The 18,679-nt window shown below is 39.7% G+C and overlaps 1 protein-coding gene across 5 annotated transcripts in view; it reads left to right on the forward strand.

The window, feature by feature from the left end:
• Nucleotides 1-18,679, forward strand: part of LOC109935633 (rap guanine nucleotide exchange factor 1-like) — a 211,055-nt gene that overhangs the window by 150,530 nt on the left and 41,846 nt on the right. The window contains exon 11 of one of the 5 annotated variants that reach the window (XM_048613631.1): nt 9,067-9,321. The exons of the other annotated variants lie outside the window; for them this stretch is intronic. Coding sequence (XP_048469588.1) covers nt 9,067-9,321 — 255 coding nt within the window. The remainder of the gene's footprint in view (nt 1-9,066; nt 9,322-18,679) is intronic. 5 annotated transcript variants of the gene reach the window in all.

The following is an 18,679-nucleotide window of genomic DNA, read 5'->3' on the forward strand; positions in this document are numbered from 1 at the left end:
GACGACATGTCCATCCTGGGCCTCCTGCAGTGCCACAACGATGCCACCCGAAGGTTGCAGGAACAGCAACTCATATTCCGCTTGGGAACCCTGCAGCCCAATGGTATCAATGTGGATTTCACAAGTTTCAAAATCTCCCCTCCCCCTACCGCATCCCAAAACCAGTCCAGCTCGTCCCTGCCTCCCTAACCTGTTCTTCCTCCCACCTATCCCCTCCTCCCACCTCAAGCCGCACCTCCATCTCCTACCGACCAACCTCATCCCGCCCCCTTGACCTGTCCGTCCTCCCTGGACTGACCTATCCCCTTCCTAACTCCCTACCTACACTCACCTTTACTGGCTCCATCCCCGCCTCTTCGACCTGTTTGTTTCCTCTCCACCTATCCTCTCCTCTATCCCTCTTCTATCCGCCTCCCACTCTCTCCCTATTTATTTCGGAACCCTTTTCCCCTCCCCCTTTTCTGATGAAGGGTCTAGGCCCGAAACGTCAGCCTCTCTGCTTCTATGATGCTGCTTGGCCTGCTGTGTTCATCCAGCCCTGCACCTTGTTGTCTATAATCTAATCAAGCAGTGTTAGCATGGTTTCATGAACGGAAAATCATGTCTGGCTAATTTGAGTTTTTTGAGGAAGTCTCCACCAGAGTGGATAGAGGGGAGCCAGTAGATGTGTTTGGACTTCCAGAAGGTGTTTGACAAGGTACGACACAAAAGATTAGGTCTCAAGATAAGAGCCCATGGTTTTGGAGGTAATGTATTGGCATAGATAGAGAATTGGCTAATGGGCAAGAAACAGCGAGTGGGGATAAGACATTCTTTTTCAGGGTGGCAGCCTGTGACCAGTGGAGTTCCATAGGGATCGATGTTTAGATCACAATTGTTGACGATATGTGACAATAGCTTGGAGGGAGGAAGTGAATGTACTGTAGCCAAATTTGTCGACAACACAAATGGGTGGAAGGGCAGGTTAAAAAATGGGTAAAAAACAGTTTATAGAGAGATACTTTATAGATTAAGTGAGTAGACAAAAAGTTGGCAAATAGAGTATAACATGGAAAAATGTGAAGTTTCTTTCGGAAAGGAGAAGGAAAGAACTAATAAACAGAGAAAAACTGCAGAAAGTTACAACGTAAAGAGACTTGGGCATACTTATGAAACACAAAGCTAGCACACAGGTGCAGGAGATAATCAGGAAGGGTAATGGAATATTGGCCTTAATTTCAAGGGAGTTGGTCTGTAAGAGTGGAAGGTCTTACTGCAGCCGTGCAAGTTGATGAGACACCATTTGTTTTCATCCCCTTGTTTAAGGAAATGTATCATTTTGTTGGAGGCAGTTCAGAGAAAGTTCACTAAGATGATCCCTGGTACAGAGGGTTTGTCTCGTGAGCAAAAATTTAACAGGTTGGAACTCGGAATTTAGAAAAATGAGTGGTGATCTCATTGAAACATACAGAATTCTTAAGGAGCTTGACAGCATAAGTGCTAAGAAGCTGTTTCTCTGCACAGGAGAATCTAGGACCAGTGGGCAAAATCTCAGAATAAATGGAGACCAATTTAAGACTGAGATGAGCAGAAATTTCTTCTCTGTGGGTTGCGTCTTTGAACTCTTGCCACAGAAAGCTGTGGGTACAGGATCCTGCCATATACTCAAGGATGAGATAGATTCTTGATCAGTAGGGGAATCTAGGGTTTATGGAGAAACACTGGAAAGTGAACATGAAGAATGTCAGATCAGCCATGACCCTATTGGATGGCGGAGCAGGCTCCAGGTGCTGAACGAACTACTTCTGTTTCTTGTCGTCTTAAGTCAATGCTGCGTTAAACATTTGAAGTATTAATCCGAAAGCATTGTGAATCTGAACAACTTGTAGTTGAAACTGACTGTAAATGCAGATTGAAATTAAATTATCTGACTACGCAAAATTCAGCACTAATTTTAAATATAGTTGTTATAAGACTGTCATGTTGGGTTAAAATTGCTCTACTAGTCTTACAGTCTTCAAAACTTGGACCATTAAGTATACGTGAAAATCTTAGATTCATATTAGATCGACAGCTGGTAACAACTTCAACCAGCAACTGAAAATGGGGCATTTTTTAAATTAATTCTTTATGCCACCAGCTATATTGTGTACAGACTGCATTCATTTTGAAACGTCTGTCATTTACACATTGTGGTATAAGCAACTGAAGTAAAAAAAATCCTCCAGCACAACACACCCAAAGGTTTTAGCAAAGAGGAAATCCTAATGTTAAAATGCCAAATACCATTGTAATTAGAAGCTAAGCAACCAGCATCAGAAGGATTCCTGCTAGCACAGTCCATAGTGTCATGGCCCACTGGAATCAATAACATATTTGGAGTTGGAAGGATAATTAACAAGTTTTATTCGTGTGATTCATATTTTGCTCTTGCCCCAGCAAGTGACTACATTCCAGTGCTGTTCCAGGCATGTCAGGCAGGCAGCTCGAAGCTGGTCACTCTTTTTGGATTTAGATTATCATGATGTCATAAACTGTAGTGGGGATGGGCGTAGATAATAAATTAATTTGTAGCTTCCTGATTTAATCTAAAATAGTTATGAATTGGTAGGTTTTTTGAAAAGCTTTTTTCTTGAAAATACTTACTTCACATAACTGAAGCATCATTTGACTTATGTTTTAATCATTATGCTTTCTGTATTTTTGACTCATTTTGCTATGTTAGTAATGAAAAGGTTAGGATTTTAAAATTTAATTTTTGGGTACTAATATTAGAATAAGGTGTGTGGCAGTGTAAAAGAATGGCCAATTGCAGGCAGTTTATGTAATATTTAGTTGTCTATTTTAAGTTTTCACGTATTTGCCACTGGTGCTTGTCGAGATAATTTGGAATATTACATCCTGAATTTGTCGCCTTGTTGCTGTAGCATCTTTCCTTTTTTTTCTGTCCCCTCCAAAAACGAAGTAGTTTTTTTTCTGCTTTTCGAAGCTGAGAAACATAAGTAATAAATGTTGCCCAGCTCTTAATCAATGTGGTTTATGCAGTCAGTATTTGAAGGTGGTGCAGATTAACCATCCCAAGTTGTTTTGCTCATTCAAATTAGAAGACTGCCTATGAGGAATTACAGAGAACTGTCTACCTCCTGTTTACTTGAAGCAAAGCAAAGCAAACCATGGAGCCATTAAACTGTAAAAGCTAGTACCTTCAAATAGGAGCAGAAGGTTTGAGCTGTTTTGACTTCCTGCTAGCTAAAGCTGGTTCTGATACAGAATTTGTGTTTTTATTAAGTGTAGTATTAATGTGATTAACCCATAATAATGAGTTGAATGGACTGTAAAATGCATTGTACTTTGGCATAAGTAGTGTATGAGAAACTGCAAATTAATTTGTCTGGCCATTAGTCTCAACTTGCTTGCCAAGAGCAGATAGTAGGTACAGCCTGTTTAAGTCTTTACCTGATGGTTGGTTAGTTATTTTTAGTTACTAGCTTAAGAGCCAAGATTTTCTACCCATTTTTGTTCATTTATATTGAGAGCCCAATTAGTTTAAAATTGCTTATTTATTCATACTTTGCATTTAATAATGTGTCTAGATCAGACAGTAGGTCATGCAAATCAAATTGCCTCTATCTACTTGTAAACTTTGGAAGTTAGGAGCATGCTTTTACTATCTTGAGAATAATTCAATCTAAAGTTCAATTTATCATCAGCATTTGTACAGTTTGTCAGTTGTTTTGCTTGTATGTCTTTTAAAGTGGGCAGATACTGTCTACAATATTTTGAAACATCGGAAAACTTAATTTCTTAAATTGGAACATTGAACAGAATGCATAATTTAAGAAGGTGGAGCTGTTAAACATCATAATTACAAGTGGTCACAAGCAGATCTTTTGATGACAAGTTGGTTCAGGAGAATTTTGGAGATTGGAATCTGGTGACGCCACTCACCTGGGAGAGGTGAGTGTGACTGGTTGGTTGTGCTATTTTCCAATACTCGAGGAAAAAATGGCAAGCATAAAGGGTAGAAAAGTTCACAATCCAATTTGAAACTATTCAGATGATCCTATATTAGAAAATGTAAAGCACAACAAAAAGTAACTTGAATGCAATAAACTGTATTTTTATGTAGCCATTTTACACTCTAGCAGAGCATTTGGCAGCTTCTGCAGAGTGATGTATTCATGTTGGAATTTTGTACTGTGCTCTGAAAACACTTGCAGACCAAATTTAGGGCAGGCAGAGGAATATATACAGTACACAGGCTAAAAGCTGAACACTAAAATTTGAAGAATAGCTGAATTTGTAAGTTTCAAACAAGTGAATAAGTTCAAATGTGTGCTCTTTGGAATTAGTAATTCCAACTGAAAATCCTTTGCTTCCAAATCATATATTTTCCTGTTGAGCAACATTTGGAATAGAATTGCAGAGGAAGCAGCATTTTAATCCTTCCTGATTTGACTAAAATTCGATCTTTCTTTTACCTAATATGTTCAGAAGTTTTAAATTATTTAAAATACCATACTAGCAGCCAATAAGAAATACAAAGTTTGACGCACATCCCCAGATCAAATAAACTTGTGGACAGTTCTGCTCAAAATAAACTATACGTCACCATTGCTGCAAGAAATAGTTCATGATTTTCAATTAACTTTGTGTAAACTTAGATTGTGGGAGAGCTGGAAGTTTCAGATATTTGGAGAATCAGTGATCAAATTGCTGTTGTGACCTGACATTCTCATCAAAGTGTCATTTTTACAGCCACTGGATTCAGCATCTACAATGGGCATTAATTTGTTACCCCTTAACATCCTATAATATTTACCTTTTTGCTCAGTATGCTCATTCCAAAACACATTGTTCATCCAGAACAGTTTATGACAATGAGTTTGCAATATAGTTACATCTAAACCTGCGTCTGGACATGTTTTGAATGTTGTATTCACCATTCTTAGAGCTAGCTACATGGATCTTTAATTCACTATGGTTTCAATGTCATCATTCACTGACATGAATGCTAATCTAAAGTTTATGTTTTAATAATATCTAATGATAATGGTTTTAAAAATTGTGATTGAAATAATACACCTCTCCAAATCCAGCCTCTTCCTAAGATAATACTTTCATAATCACTTGCACATCTTTGAGTGCCAGGTCGGGACAGGATGGGGGTGTAAATAAGAGAAAATAGCAACTTCTGTTTGCTAAATATAACATCTTTAGTCGTGTGAAACATCTTTTATGTGCTTCACAAAGCCAATGACATCAAACAAAATTTGGCACTGAGACCCCTGAGGAGAGGTTGGTTTGAAAGAGTATCTTGAGAGGGGAAAAGAGGATTGAGAAGGGCAGAAAGGTTCTGGGCTTAGGCAGCTGCAGGCTCGGCTAATGATGCTGAAATGATGAAAATTGGAAATAAGCATGACATCAGCATTTTGGGACTTGACCATCTTGGACTGCAGAGCTAGAGATGGTTGCAGAGCTGTGGAAGAATGCAACGACGGCGGACTCTACGCTACAGTACGAACATTTTCAGATCAAGGAATTACTGGACTTTTGAGTCCATGTAGATTAACTAGCACAGGGTTAATGTGTGAACAGCACTTGTGCAAGTTAGAATACTGGCAACAGTTTTAGATGAGCTCAATTTGTGCATGGTTGGGAGTGAGAGTCTGACTAATGTCACTTTTTCTCACTAAGTCTTTCAATTTCGAATGGGACCACTGAACTAGCTAGAGATTGAAGACAAGTAAATTAATCAAAGATAAATATATGGACTTTTTAATCCTGCAGGTTTGATTTCTGGATTATCGAGTCTAGTAGTGCTTCATTATGACTTTACGTTGTGTAAAACACTAACCTTTTTGTATTGTAGGTTGTGCATAAATAAGAAAACTTCAGATTTGTTATGCACAGGCATGAACTATGACATTCATTTGATTATATTTAATTTCTCTGGTTTGAAAATGCTGATCTGCATAAATTAATTTTTTTTGTCTACATAGTTAATTTTGCAGACTGTAATTGCTATTTATACAGTGAGTTCATTTCTAAATTGTGGAATGGTAGATGAGTGCACAATTAAATCAGTGCCAAGGTTATCAAAACTTCTGGTTGCTCAAATCAATATACATACATTCTTAAATTGTAGACAAAATAATTGGGTCTGCAGATGCATACTATTGTAAAATTATTCATGTAATGTGGAAACAATGACTAAGCACATCCTCTGCCAACAAAACAATATAAAAACAGCAGATTAGGACCAAGCAGTTACACACTTTACAGATTTCAGCACTTGTCTCCTTGCTGCCTAAAGATCAGTTATGCTATTTTAAATATTTAAATGTAGAGAAATTGAGAACTAATTTGTTGACCTCTGCTGGCTCCTGATCATACAATTCCTAGAGTGTGGAAGCAGGCCATTTGGCCCATAGAGTCCATACCAACCCTCTGAGGAGCATCCCACGCAGACCCACCCCCTCCCCGTCCCTGTAACCCTGCATTTCCCACGGCTAATCCACCAAGCCTGCACGTCCCTGGACACTATGGGCAATTTATCACTGCCAACCCACTTTAACCTGCACATCTTTGGACTGTGGGAGGAAACTGGAGTGCCTGTAGGAAACCCATGCAAACTCCACACATCATCACCCAAGGATGGAATCGAACGCAGGTCCTTGGCACTGACGCAACAGTGCTCATCACTGAGCCATTGTGCCACCTCAAGCATTGTTTTTCAAGTTTTCATTTTCAAATTCCTGCAGGGCTTCACCCCTCCCTATCTCTTCAGTTTATTTTCACATCCTTTAAAGATGTGTGTTTGTTGCATTCTGGCCTGGGCATCTTCATTTTAGTTGCTCCATTATTGGTGGTCATACCTTTAATTACCTAGGCTCCAACCTCAAAAATTCCCTCCCTGTATCTTTGTACTGTACTCACTTTCCTTCTTTACGATACACCTTAAAACATACTTCTTTGCCTAAGCTTTTAATCATCTGTTACAACACAGGGGTAGCAAGCCAAACCAAATCAGCCTCACTACCACTGGATTTGTAACAAATTAAAACAGTCAGTGACCCTCAAATTTGCTTAGTTGTTCCTAACCAGACTTTAGAAATAACAGACCTTGTACACCAAGTTTATAACAACTAAAAATGAACAGTTTATTATTAATGATGTAAATTTAGCAGAACACAGATGAACAATAAGGCAATCTAAATGATATATATGATCTAAGCCCAATCAAATTTCAATGTAAACCCTCCCTCTGTGACAGACACAGTTAAGAGATACATTAAAAAAGAAAATAAAAGAATGGTAATTTGCCAGTTTGATAACCATTTCCGTGATGAATACCATGCCTTCATGAAACCCCTTTTAACAATGGATTGTAATATAGGCACATAAGGATGTATAACTTGCTTGAATTCCAAAGTTACCAGTCAATGCAAACAGTTTCTGCAGACCCCTGGAGACTTTTACTCCTTACGGCCTGTGATGCTTTTCTCAAAACTTTGAACAAGTTGATACCTGGAGAATAACTAGAGACAGCCACACAAAAAAAAAAGCACAACTTCCAAGTCCAGTAGTTTTTAAAGCAAATCTGTCCAAAAGCCCAGTCAGCGCTAATTCAATGTTTGTTTTCTCTTTCTTTTTTGAAGTTCTCTATGGTTGGCTGGCCAGCTCCCTTGATTGACCAGTTGGCCAACCAACCAGCTTTCAGTTTTTGAGCACCATTCTATCTCAGTGCCAAATTGTCTACGGTGTTCTTTTAGCAATTATTAAGTTCCATTATCTTTGCAGGCCAGTTCCCAACAGCAGATGCCAATCTTCTGTTCACTTTTTGATTAAAACAAGCTGCTGTTCAAAGTTCAGTTCTCTCTGCAGGTCGCAGATCCAAACTACATGAGAAAAATAAAAGAAAATAGTGATGGTCTTGACATCCAACCTAGTACCTTCCTTACTTTGCTAGGTGCCATGCTTTTTTTAAAATATTGCTCTTAAGCAGATTGAACTGTTTCATTGCATTTATAATACACCTATAAAGTAGTTTGTTGCTTCCATATTTGTAGTAACAAAAGCAGATAAGTGAGATGTATGTGGATTTGCCAATTTGTAAATGCAAAAGGCGGCTATAATCTTGGTTTGTGATTGCGTTCAGTGAAGATTGTTCCAGAACTAATCTGGTGCTTTCAAAACACAAGTAATCAATAATTATTTGCAATAACAATTTTGTTGAATTAACAACCATATTTTTCTGCTTTTTAGAAGCTAAAAGTTATGTGGGAAGCGGTTATTATCTTTAGAACAAAACGTCAAGCGATAATGTATAAGAAGTGTGATTTGACCTAACTGGCTGGTTGATTGCTCTCTACTTGCAAATCCTGTGGTCTGTGCAGCAATGCCATCTGCTTCCTTCCATTGGTTCTTCACTGGACCCAATATGATCTGGAGACCGACTAGATATATTGACACCAACTACAATAATTGTCACTGCCTTCGACAATAGGGGAAGAATTTAAAGGAGTGTAAATAGGTTTATGACTGTTAGAACTTCCATTGCATAAAGTCAACGATAAAAATGACATAGTTGCAGTAGTGTGTGATCTTGTTAAATCTGAATGCCTGTATCTTTTCTGTAGGTGCTTGATTTCTGAGTTTGAAAGGCATCTCTCAATTGTTTCCATGAAAGAAAACATAGATTAATCAACATTTTAGAATTTTGTCTGAATGCTGCAGCAGTCTTATTTGAACAATAATTCTTGTCTTGAACTGACTATAGGTAATTTGGAAAATATTATGGTTTCCACACTGAAACTGAACCAGTAGTCTGACAACGCAGCATTTTACCTTGGTTCAAGCTATGGTTTGAGTGAATAAGTGTCTAAATTTTCTGCAGTTGGATTGGGGAAATGGCACTTGATGTTTATAGTATTTCATGATCATACTTGAGAAAGAAAAGCCATCAGAAAGACTTAATAAATGATGCTAGAGGAGAGAATTTTCTTGAAAAGAAATTGCTTTTAAGTTAATTACTTCACTGATTTTTATATTTGACATGTGAACGTCTCCTTTTTCTCTTCTCAGTTCAAGTCGGTTTTTAGGTCCTATTCGCAGGACTTTGTTCCTCACCATCACACCTCTGCATCTCCTTCTCTCTGCACTATCACCTCCCACTTTCCAGCTGTACACCAATCGAGGAGCTCTGATCTAACTTTACCGGGCTCGACTGGCATATTGAAAGCTACGGAACTGCTGGAATGCTCTCATGACAGTGCAAAGCCTGTTCCTGTCTGCCTCCCTCCTGAATCTGCTTTTCCCACCTCTCTCCAAACTTCCTCGGTGAGAACTACTTATAAATGCTTCAGTGCTTTACAAGTCCTGCATTCTTATTAAAATATCCCTTAAACTGTGATTGGGTTAGGAAGTTTGGTTGATGTCTTGATATTTGTTACTCTGCTTGCACCATTCAAGCTTGCTTCCTTTACACTGTCCATTCAACTGAAAATCTGCAGTTGTTTTTTTATTAAAATGTGGAATGTTTGCAAGATCTCCTTTGTATTCAAAAGCAAATGGTTTACTAGTAAGAACTTCAGCACCATTGATGATTTGGATTCTTTTAAGATTGTTTCACGTTCCTTCCTGTGAAATCAATTGAAGAATCGCAAAGGGTAAAGCATAAGTTTAAATGGGCAAATTCTGTATTTTTGTTACCATATTAAACACAACTCCAATCATAGGGTATCACTATTTAGTATAGAAACTATATTTGACTTGGGAACTTTTAAAGTTGTTCAGTTATGCTAGAGGACCATGCTCATTAGGCACTACAGAAAGTCCCAAATATTGAATGATTTGCCTAACAACATTTGAGGGAGGAATTGAGAACAACTGTAATGAAACAAAATAAATTAAATATGAACAAGGAATTAGAAACACCAATTAGAATGCAGGCTAATGTAGCTTTAACAGAAATGTGGTTTCAGCTGTTTGTAAGGTTGAGAATTTTGTAGCCAGGACAATTAAACACTCTAGTTTGCAGGATATGGTCATAGTCGATATTGGGGATTTGTGTTGAAACTTCTAGTTTCCATCTATAAGGATTATTCAAACTGAGAAATAATATTGAATTTTGCTGATATCGCCCACATTTGGGTCAAGACATACAATAAGGGAGAAACTTAACTAATTTTCTGTTTTTTAAGAGTTAGAAATGTGCTTTGCTTTATCAGTTTTGACAGTGCCCCACACAAATTGTCAAATGTTTACTGCATAGAAGGAGGTCCATAGCGTCCTTGTTGGCTCTTTGTGAGCACAGCCTAACCAGTACCACGTTTTTGCCCTTTCCCTGTAACCCTGCAATCTTGTTCACTTCAAGTGATTTCCAAGTTCATTTTGAATGCTTCTGTTCTATTTCCCCCCCTCTCCCTCCACATACACAGCAAATACATTCCAGACCCTAACTTCTAGTTTGTCAAAATGCTTTTCCTCATGTTATCATTTGTTCTTTTGCAAATTGCCTTAAGTCTGTTCCTCATGTCTTCTGTTAATGGGAGCACTTTATCTCTATGTACTCTGATTAGAGATTTCATGATTTTGAGTACTTCTATCAAATCTCTGTTCAGCTTTCTTTGAGGAACTGGGAAACAATTTCACCTGTCCATCCTTGTAACTGAAGTTCCTTATCCCATTCTTGTGATGCTTTACTGTACTCTCCCTAAAGTATGTCCACTATACTCCTGGTTAAACCAGATTTTTGTTTTGTTTTTTCATTAACCTAATTTTCCAATTAACCTGTTCAGAGATGTTATTACATACCTTTGGAGCAGATGGGATTTGAAGCTGGGCCTGCTGGACTTCCTGGTCCAGGGTTAGGGACACTACCACTGCGCCACAAGAGGGCCCTATATTTTTAATCAACTTGTTCAGATGTGTAATGACACACCTCTTGAAGCAAGTGGGATTTGAACCCAGGCCTTCCAGTTCAGAGGTAGGGTCACTGCGGGTCACTGCCATTGCACTACAAGAACCCCATATTCACAAACCAGAGTTTCATAAAGGTTCATCATAATGTAGTTGACCTCTAAAGGCGCAAACGAGCTCTTCAGTTATATCACATAATTGAGCATGACAGATCAGTGTTATATCCTGAGGACTAACTTAAACGCAGGGGATGATTTGGAAAGGAAAGATGCAGTAATCCAGTTCAATGTGGAGAAATGTAAATGTATAGATATAATCAAAGAAAGTAAACATTTAACTTGCACAGCTGTTGGTTGGGCCACAGTTGTAGTTTGGTGTGTAGATCTGGCATCTCATGAATTGTAATGCCCATTTGATGGTATTTTGAAAGATCTACTATGATGCAAGGAATTGCAATTATAAAGATTCAAATTTGTGGCTTTTCTCAGTTATACAGTGAAAGTTGTGGGAGGTTACTGAGGATACTTTTGAGGATACACAGTCAACATTGCTTCATCCTTAGCAGGTCTGTAACACACATACAAGCTTGAGAATCTGGGTAGAACAACAAAGGATGCAGTTAGAATTCTTTTTGCTTGGCCATTGCAGTAAAGCATTTAATAACTATCACAACAAAAGTAAAAGTAAATTGGGTGGAAAAACATTGGAACAATGCAAGGAAATGGGATTTAAATAGATAGCTTGAGTTAAAAAGGTATCAGCAGCATGGACCTGATGAATAGAAAGCCTTCTCCTGTTCTGTAATTTCTGTCATTGTGTAACTGCCCGGGCAGGCATTTACCCCATTAGTGCAGGCTCATTGTGAACGGAGGCCTCTGGGGTAAAGGGTAATGTACCAACCAATACTTCTGTCCCCAAGACTGTGTTTGTTTATTTTAATTTCCATTGCCTATTTTTTTGAGAAATTTAAAAGTAATGCTGATTTGAACTTGGCCTGTAAATGGTAATAGAAACCCTACCTGTTAATGCTAATTTATTGGGAAATCGTCAATATAATGAACGTCTTTTGACTTGAGCCAAGCAATGAAGCCTTTGGTTAAAGCTTTTTATCCCCAAGAAAAATGTAAAATGTTTAATAGTTATTAAACTCTTTTTGGAATGTCATCCACTAATGATTGAATTGTTTGTTTGTGTTTAAATTAATGAATTTGAATTAAACAATGTAAATAACAAACTGGGAATTTAGGTGTAAAAAAAGTTGATTCACGTTAGTTAAATCAGGCAGTTTTGAATTGAGTAAACTGGGTGTTCATGTCAAACATTCAATAAATCTGACCTCATTGCTGCTTGTTTCTGGGATATAATTTGGTGTTGGTAATAAGGCCACACGGAAGGAATAGTTTCTTAGTAGTGACATAGCTGCTGTTCAACTGACTTTATATAATTAAAACCTGTAATGTAGCATGTACTTGTGCATTTTTAGTACAAGGAGAAGAGTTGATGTTATCGTGGATTCATTTCTTGCGTTGAAATTTTCCAAACGTCAGAAGTTGCTGGGTAAAGCTGCTCATGGTTTTCCTAATTTTGAGTGATACAGCTGTGTAGTACAAGCCCAAGTAGTTCAAATATTGTACTAATAAGCACTGCAGTGCTTATATTAATATAATTGAGTATTTGAAGCATCTGGGGCATCATATAGAACAGTACAGCACGGTACAGGCCCTTTGGCCCACAATGTTGTACCGAACTTTTACCCTAAAGCTAAGATCTATCTAATCTCCACCACTACCTTTTATACTATCATCCATATGCCTATCTAATAACTGCTTAAATGCCCCTAATGAGGCTGACTCCACTACCCTCTCCAGCAGTGCATTCCACGCCCCTACCACTCTGAGTAAAGAACCTACCTCTGATGTCTCCCCGATATCTACCTCCACTCACTTTAAAACTATGTCCCCTCGTAAAGGCAACCTCCACCCTAGGAGAAAGTCTCTGGCTGTCTACTCTATCTGTACCTCTGATCATTTTGTACACCTCTATCAAGTCACCTCTCATCCCTCGTCATTCTAAAGAGAAAAGCCCTAACGCTCTCAACCTTTCTTCGTAAGACCTTCCCTCCATTCCAGGCAACATCCTGGTAAATCTCCTCTGCACCTTTTCTAACGCTTCCACATCTTTCCTATAATGAGGTGACCAGAATTGGACACAATACTCCAGATGAGGCCAAACCAGGCTTTTGTATAGTTGAAGCATAACTTCATGGCTCTTGAACTCAGTCCCTCTAATAATGAAAGCTAACACACCATACGCCTTCTTAACAACTCTACCCACCTGGTGGCAGCTCTCAGGGAACTGTGAACATGAACCCCAAGATTGCTCTGCTCCTCCACACTGCCAAGAATCTTTCCGTTAACCCTGTATTCTGCTTTCAAGTTTGTCCTTCCAAAATGAATCACCTCACACTTTTCAGGGTTAAACTCCATCTGCCACTTCTCAGCCCAGCTCTGCATCCTATCAATGTCCCTTTGTAACGTAGAACAGCCCTCCGCACTGTCCACAACGTGACCCACCTTCGTATAGTCCGCGAACTTGCTAATCCACCCTTCCACTCCTTCATCCAAATCACTTACAAAAATCACAAATAGAAGAGGACACAGAACAGATCCTTGTGGTACACCAGTCGTAACTGAGCACCATGTTGAATATTTTCCGTCCACTACCACCCTTTTATCTTCTAAGGGTCAGCCAATTCCGAATCCAATCTGCCACATTCCCCCCTATCCCATGCCTCCTTACCTTCTGCATGAGCCTACTATGGGGAACCTTATCAAATGCCTTACTTAAATCCATGTATACCACATCCACTGCTCCACCTTCATCCACGTGTTTGGTCACCTCTTCAATGAATTCAATAAGGTTTGTGAGGCATGATCTACCCCTCACAAATCCATGCTGACTATCACGAATTAAACTGTGCCTTTCCAAGTGATCATAAATCCTGTCTCTCAGAGCCCTTACCAGTAATTTGCCCACCACTGACGTAAGACTAACCGGCCTGTAATTTCCAGGGTTGTCCCTGTTCCCTTTTTTGAACAAGGGAATGACGTTTGCCTCTTTCCAATCTTCCGGCACTATACCAGTGGACAGTGAGGACGAAAAGATCATCGCCAAAGGCCCTGCGTTCTCGTCCCTCGCTTCCCATAGAATCCTTGGATAAATCCCATCAGGCCCGGGCGACTTATCTATCTTCAACTTCCTCAGAATTCCTAGCGCATCTTCTTTACTAACATTAACCTCCTCTAGTCTACTTCCCTGTTTCACAACGTCCTCCTCTACAACTAGATCCCTCTCAGTTGTGAATACTGAAGAAAAGTATTCATTAAGGACCTCTCCTATCTCTTTAGGCTCTGCACAAATTCCCTTTACAATCCTTGATCGGCCCTACCCTTTCTCTGGTCATTCCCTTCTGCACATACGTGTAAAAAGCCTTGGAGTTTTCCTTGATCCTATCCGCCAAGGTTTTCTCATGCCCCCTTATAGCTCTCCTAAGCCCTTTCTTCAGCTCCTTCCTGGCTAACTTGTATCCCTGTAGAGCCTTTTCCGTTCCTCTTTTCCTAAACCTTACATAAACCTCCTCCTTCCTCTTAACCAGTCGTTCGACCTCTCTCGAGAACCATGGCTCCCTCACTCGACCGCATCTTCTCTGCCTGCTAGGGACAAACGTATCGAGCGCATGCAGTATGCATTCCTTAAACAATCTCTACATTTCTGTGGTGGTCTTCCCTGAAAGCATGTGTTCCCAATTTATGTTACCCAGTTTTTGCCTAACTGCATTTTAATTACCCCCCCAACTGTAAACTTTACCCTGCCGTATGTACCTATCCTTATCCGTGACTGTCGTGAAAGAAAGAGTTATGATCGCTACCGCCAAAATGCTCTCCTATCAACAGGTTTAACACTTGGCCTGGTTCGTTGCCAAACACCAAATCCAAAGTGGCCTTTCCTCGTGTTCGTCTATCTACATACTGTCGGGAATCCTTCCTGAACGCACTGGACAAAATCTGCTCCACCTTAACTATTACAACTAAAATGTTTCCAATCAATATTTGGAAAGTTGAAGTCACCCATGACTACAACCCTGTGACTTCTGCACCTTTCCAGTATCTGCCTCCCAATCTACTCCTCTACTTCTCTGCAACTATTAGGGGGTCTGTAAAGTGACTGCTCCTTTCTTGTTCCTGACCTCAACCCAAACTGACTCTGTAGACATATCATTCTCAAACTGCCTTTCAGTAGCTGCTATACTCGCCCTGACTAGCAATACCACTCCCCCACTTCTTTTTCCACCCTCCCTATTTCTTTTAAAGCATCTAAATCCCGGAACTTCCAACAACCATTCCTCTCCGAGTTATCCAAGTTTCTGTAATGGCCACAGCATTGTAGTTCCAAGTACCGACCCATGCTCTAAGTTCATCCGCTTTATTTCTGATACTTCTAGCATTGAAGTATACACACCTCGAACCATCTCGGTGTCCGCAATTACGCACTATCGACTGCATTTCTTTATAAACCACCTCACTCCCTGTTGTGTCTGTTGGAAGGCCGAATACCTCATCCTCTGAATTATAAATCCGGTTCCCCACCCACTGCCAAACTAGTTTAAACCATCCTGTACAGCTCTAGCAAACCTCCCTCCCAGGATATTTGTGCCCTTCCGGTTCAGGTGCAACCCGTCCTTACTGTATGGGTCCCACCTTTCCCAGAATGTTCTCCAATTATCCACATAACGGAAGCCCTCCCTCCTACACCAGCCCTGTAGCCACGTGTTTAGCTGCACTCCCTATTTCTTACCTCGTTATCACGTGGCACTGGTAGTAATCCAGAGATAACTACCCTGTTTGTCCTGACTTCAGCTTCCAACCTAACTCCCTGTACTCGTTTTTCACATTCTCTGTCCTTTTTCTACCTATGTCATTGGTACCGATGTGTACCATGACTGCTGGTTGCTCACCCTCCCCCTTAAGGATCTTGAAGACACGATCCGAGACATCACGGACCCTGGCACCCGGGAGGCAACGTACCATCCTTTCATCTCATTCGTGTCCACAGAACGGCCTGTCTGTGCCTCTTACTATTGAATCCCCCACTACAATTGCTGTCCTATTCTTCCCCTGGTAGGTCTTCCTCCGCCCCCGCCTCCCGCCCCCCACAACAGTATCCAAAATGGTATACTTATTATTGAGGGGAATGGCCACAGGGGGGTCCCTGCACTGTCTGCCTATTCCCTTTGCCCTTCCTGACAGTCACCCAGCTACCTTTTTCCTGTACCTTGGGTGTGACCACCTCCCTGTAACTCCTCTCTATCACCCCCTCAGCCTCCCGAATGATCTGGAGTTCATCCTGCTCCAGCTCCAGTTCCTTAACAGTTTTTGAGGAGCTGGAGTTGGGTGCACTTCTCGCAGGTGAAATCAGAGGGGACACCAGCAGTGACCCTTACCTCCCACATCCTGCAAGAGGTGCATGCAACTGACCTCGCTTCCATTTCCTCTACTCTAGATTTCCAGAAGAAGAATTTTAAAAAAGCCTTACCTTACCGAACCTCCACAGTCTTTTTTTGGTTAGAGGAGGAGGGCGGGTGGGAGACACTACACGTGTAGTGTTTCGGGTTTAGCCAATGCCCAAATTTATCTGTTTCTTCCTGGTTCGCATTCCCTCCACACACCCGCCGCTGAAAACAAGAGGGCCGCTTGCTGCACGGGGTAAGTTTTTATGCAGGGAGAAACAAAAACCATCTTACCTTCCCGTCGGCACTCACTTTAATATGATTAAATAACTTGGAAGCAATTATTTTCTGGAATAGTTTTGTTAAGCAGTGATCCGCAATAAATGGGGTTTTTAATGACTCAGCCAATTGGCTATGTTTTTGATGTACCTTTTACTGATATGTGGTGATATGGTAGTTCACAAAGATATTCTTTGAAGGAAAGTTCAGCAAATATGCTGGAAAACTAGTGGATAGGTGTATAATTCAGGAAATAAAACTATACAAAGGAAGTAGTTAATTTGCAGGTTTAAAACCAGGGGTATCATAGACATTTTTCTTGTCAGGCCCTTTCAAAAGAAAAACTGTTCGAAAGTTGTCTGGATGAGTTGAATGCTTAAACCCAATCTCCAATTAATTAACACATTGTCTAATTGTTTAGCTTGCAAATTAGAAAATTTATGGAACTCTAGTCAAATAAAGCTTGCCTGTTTCTAAAAATGTTTTTTGATTTTTATTTTATTGGGACGGTGATGTTGATTTTTTAGCTCTTTATTTGGTTTAACCAAATTAATTGTTTTCATTTGGTAAAAGTAGGTGCTATGTAGCACACATAATTTGTAAGAGGAAAGGAACTGCAGGTATGTTGAATCTCATGGTCACAAATTCCGGGCATAATCAGGCTGAGCTAATAGCAAGCAATTTCAGTTCACAGATTTTTTTTTCTGATGTTCACTGTAGTAGATCCTTTGTAATTTTGATGGATCAGTTGAACCTGAAAACAGAGAATACTAATTATTCCTTTACGTCTAGGTAGTGCAGTTTCTTGAAATGTAAATGTTTGCCCTTGCCTTCGTTTCACACCTATGAGTTACACATGACTGGCTGGCTGTTAACACATCCAAACGTCGCTGATCTGTAATTCTGTGGAAACAATTCTATTAATTTGCCTGAAGCCCTGTCTGTTTAGAAGACTTCTATAAATAGATTTGCTTCAAACGTGCAATCCTCAGCTGATTCATGTATGCAAATATTTTGTGTTGTGACTCATTAACAATGTTCATTTGTTATACTTTTTGTTGAGTTGATGCTCGTAGTACCATGTCATTTCTATTTAAATGAATATTCTAGGTTGATTTTCCAGAGCACATTTACTTTCCACAAGTTTTGTGTTTTTATATACAGCAGCACATTTACTTTCCATTTTATACCATTTTTTTGGCAAGTCTGAGGCCAATTAGAGAAAGAACAAAAAGGTAGAAAATTGATTATGAATAAGCCCATGAAATGGTGAACAAAGTGGCATGCTCACAGACTGATTTGAGATATATGCTTGTGTGTGAAGCAATAACTTCTTTACAACAGTGTTGAATATCAGCTTTTTTGGCCATTTGAGTTAACTACATCAGCAAGTCACCGTAAGGCTGTCCTGTAGCCCACATTCATCTCTGCACTCATTACTGTGAAGGGTTTTGGTGCAAAACATTGACCTCCCTGATCCTTGGATGCTGTCTGACCTGTGCTTTTCCAGCTCCATGTTTATTGACTCTAGCTTCCAGCATCTGCAGTCCTTATTGTCTCCTTTACTACTTAATTTACTGAGTTCACGATTGATCTAGGTGATTTGCATTTTACTGCATGTGATATTTACATACCAAAAACAAGTAATTTTTTTTTTGCTCCCTATTGAAAACCTTTAAGAGCAATGCTGTAAAATTTGAGGCCTGAATTGGAAATGAATTTATTGATAAATTTGTTTAAAATAGATTGGTAAAAGGCATTGTTAAAATTCTCAACTCGTTTTTTGGTGAGAAATGCACCACAAATCAGTTGGGACTATGTTTTATAAAACACAGCTTGTTGAGCCAGATACTTAGTACCTGAGATGTGTGTTGAAGCTTCTAACTTTGGGGCCTGTTGCGCCCTCTCAATTTGTTGCTTTTTGACGGGTGGAGTGCGGAAGGGATGAGCGATAAAAGAAAAAAAGCAGGCCAACATTTTGTGTGGATGTTA

Source organism: Rhincodon typus, chromosome 28 (genome assembly GCF_021869965.1).
Source record: "Rhincodon typus isolate 14 chromosome 28, sRhiTyp1.1, whole genome shotgun sequence".
NCBI classification, from domain to species: Eukaryota; Metazoa; Chordata; class Chondrichthyes; order Orectolobiformes; family Rhincodontidae; genus Rhincodon; species Rhincodon typus.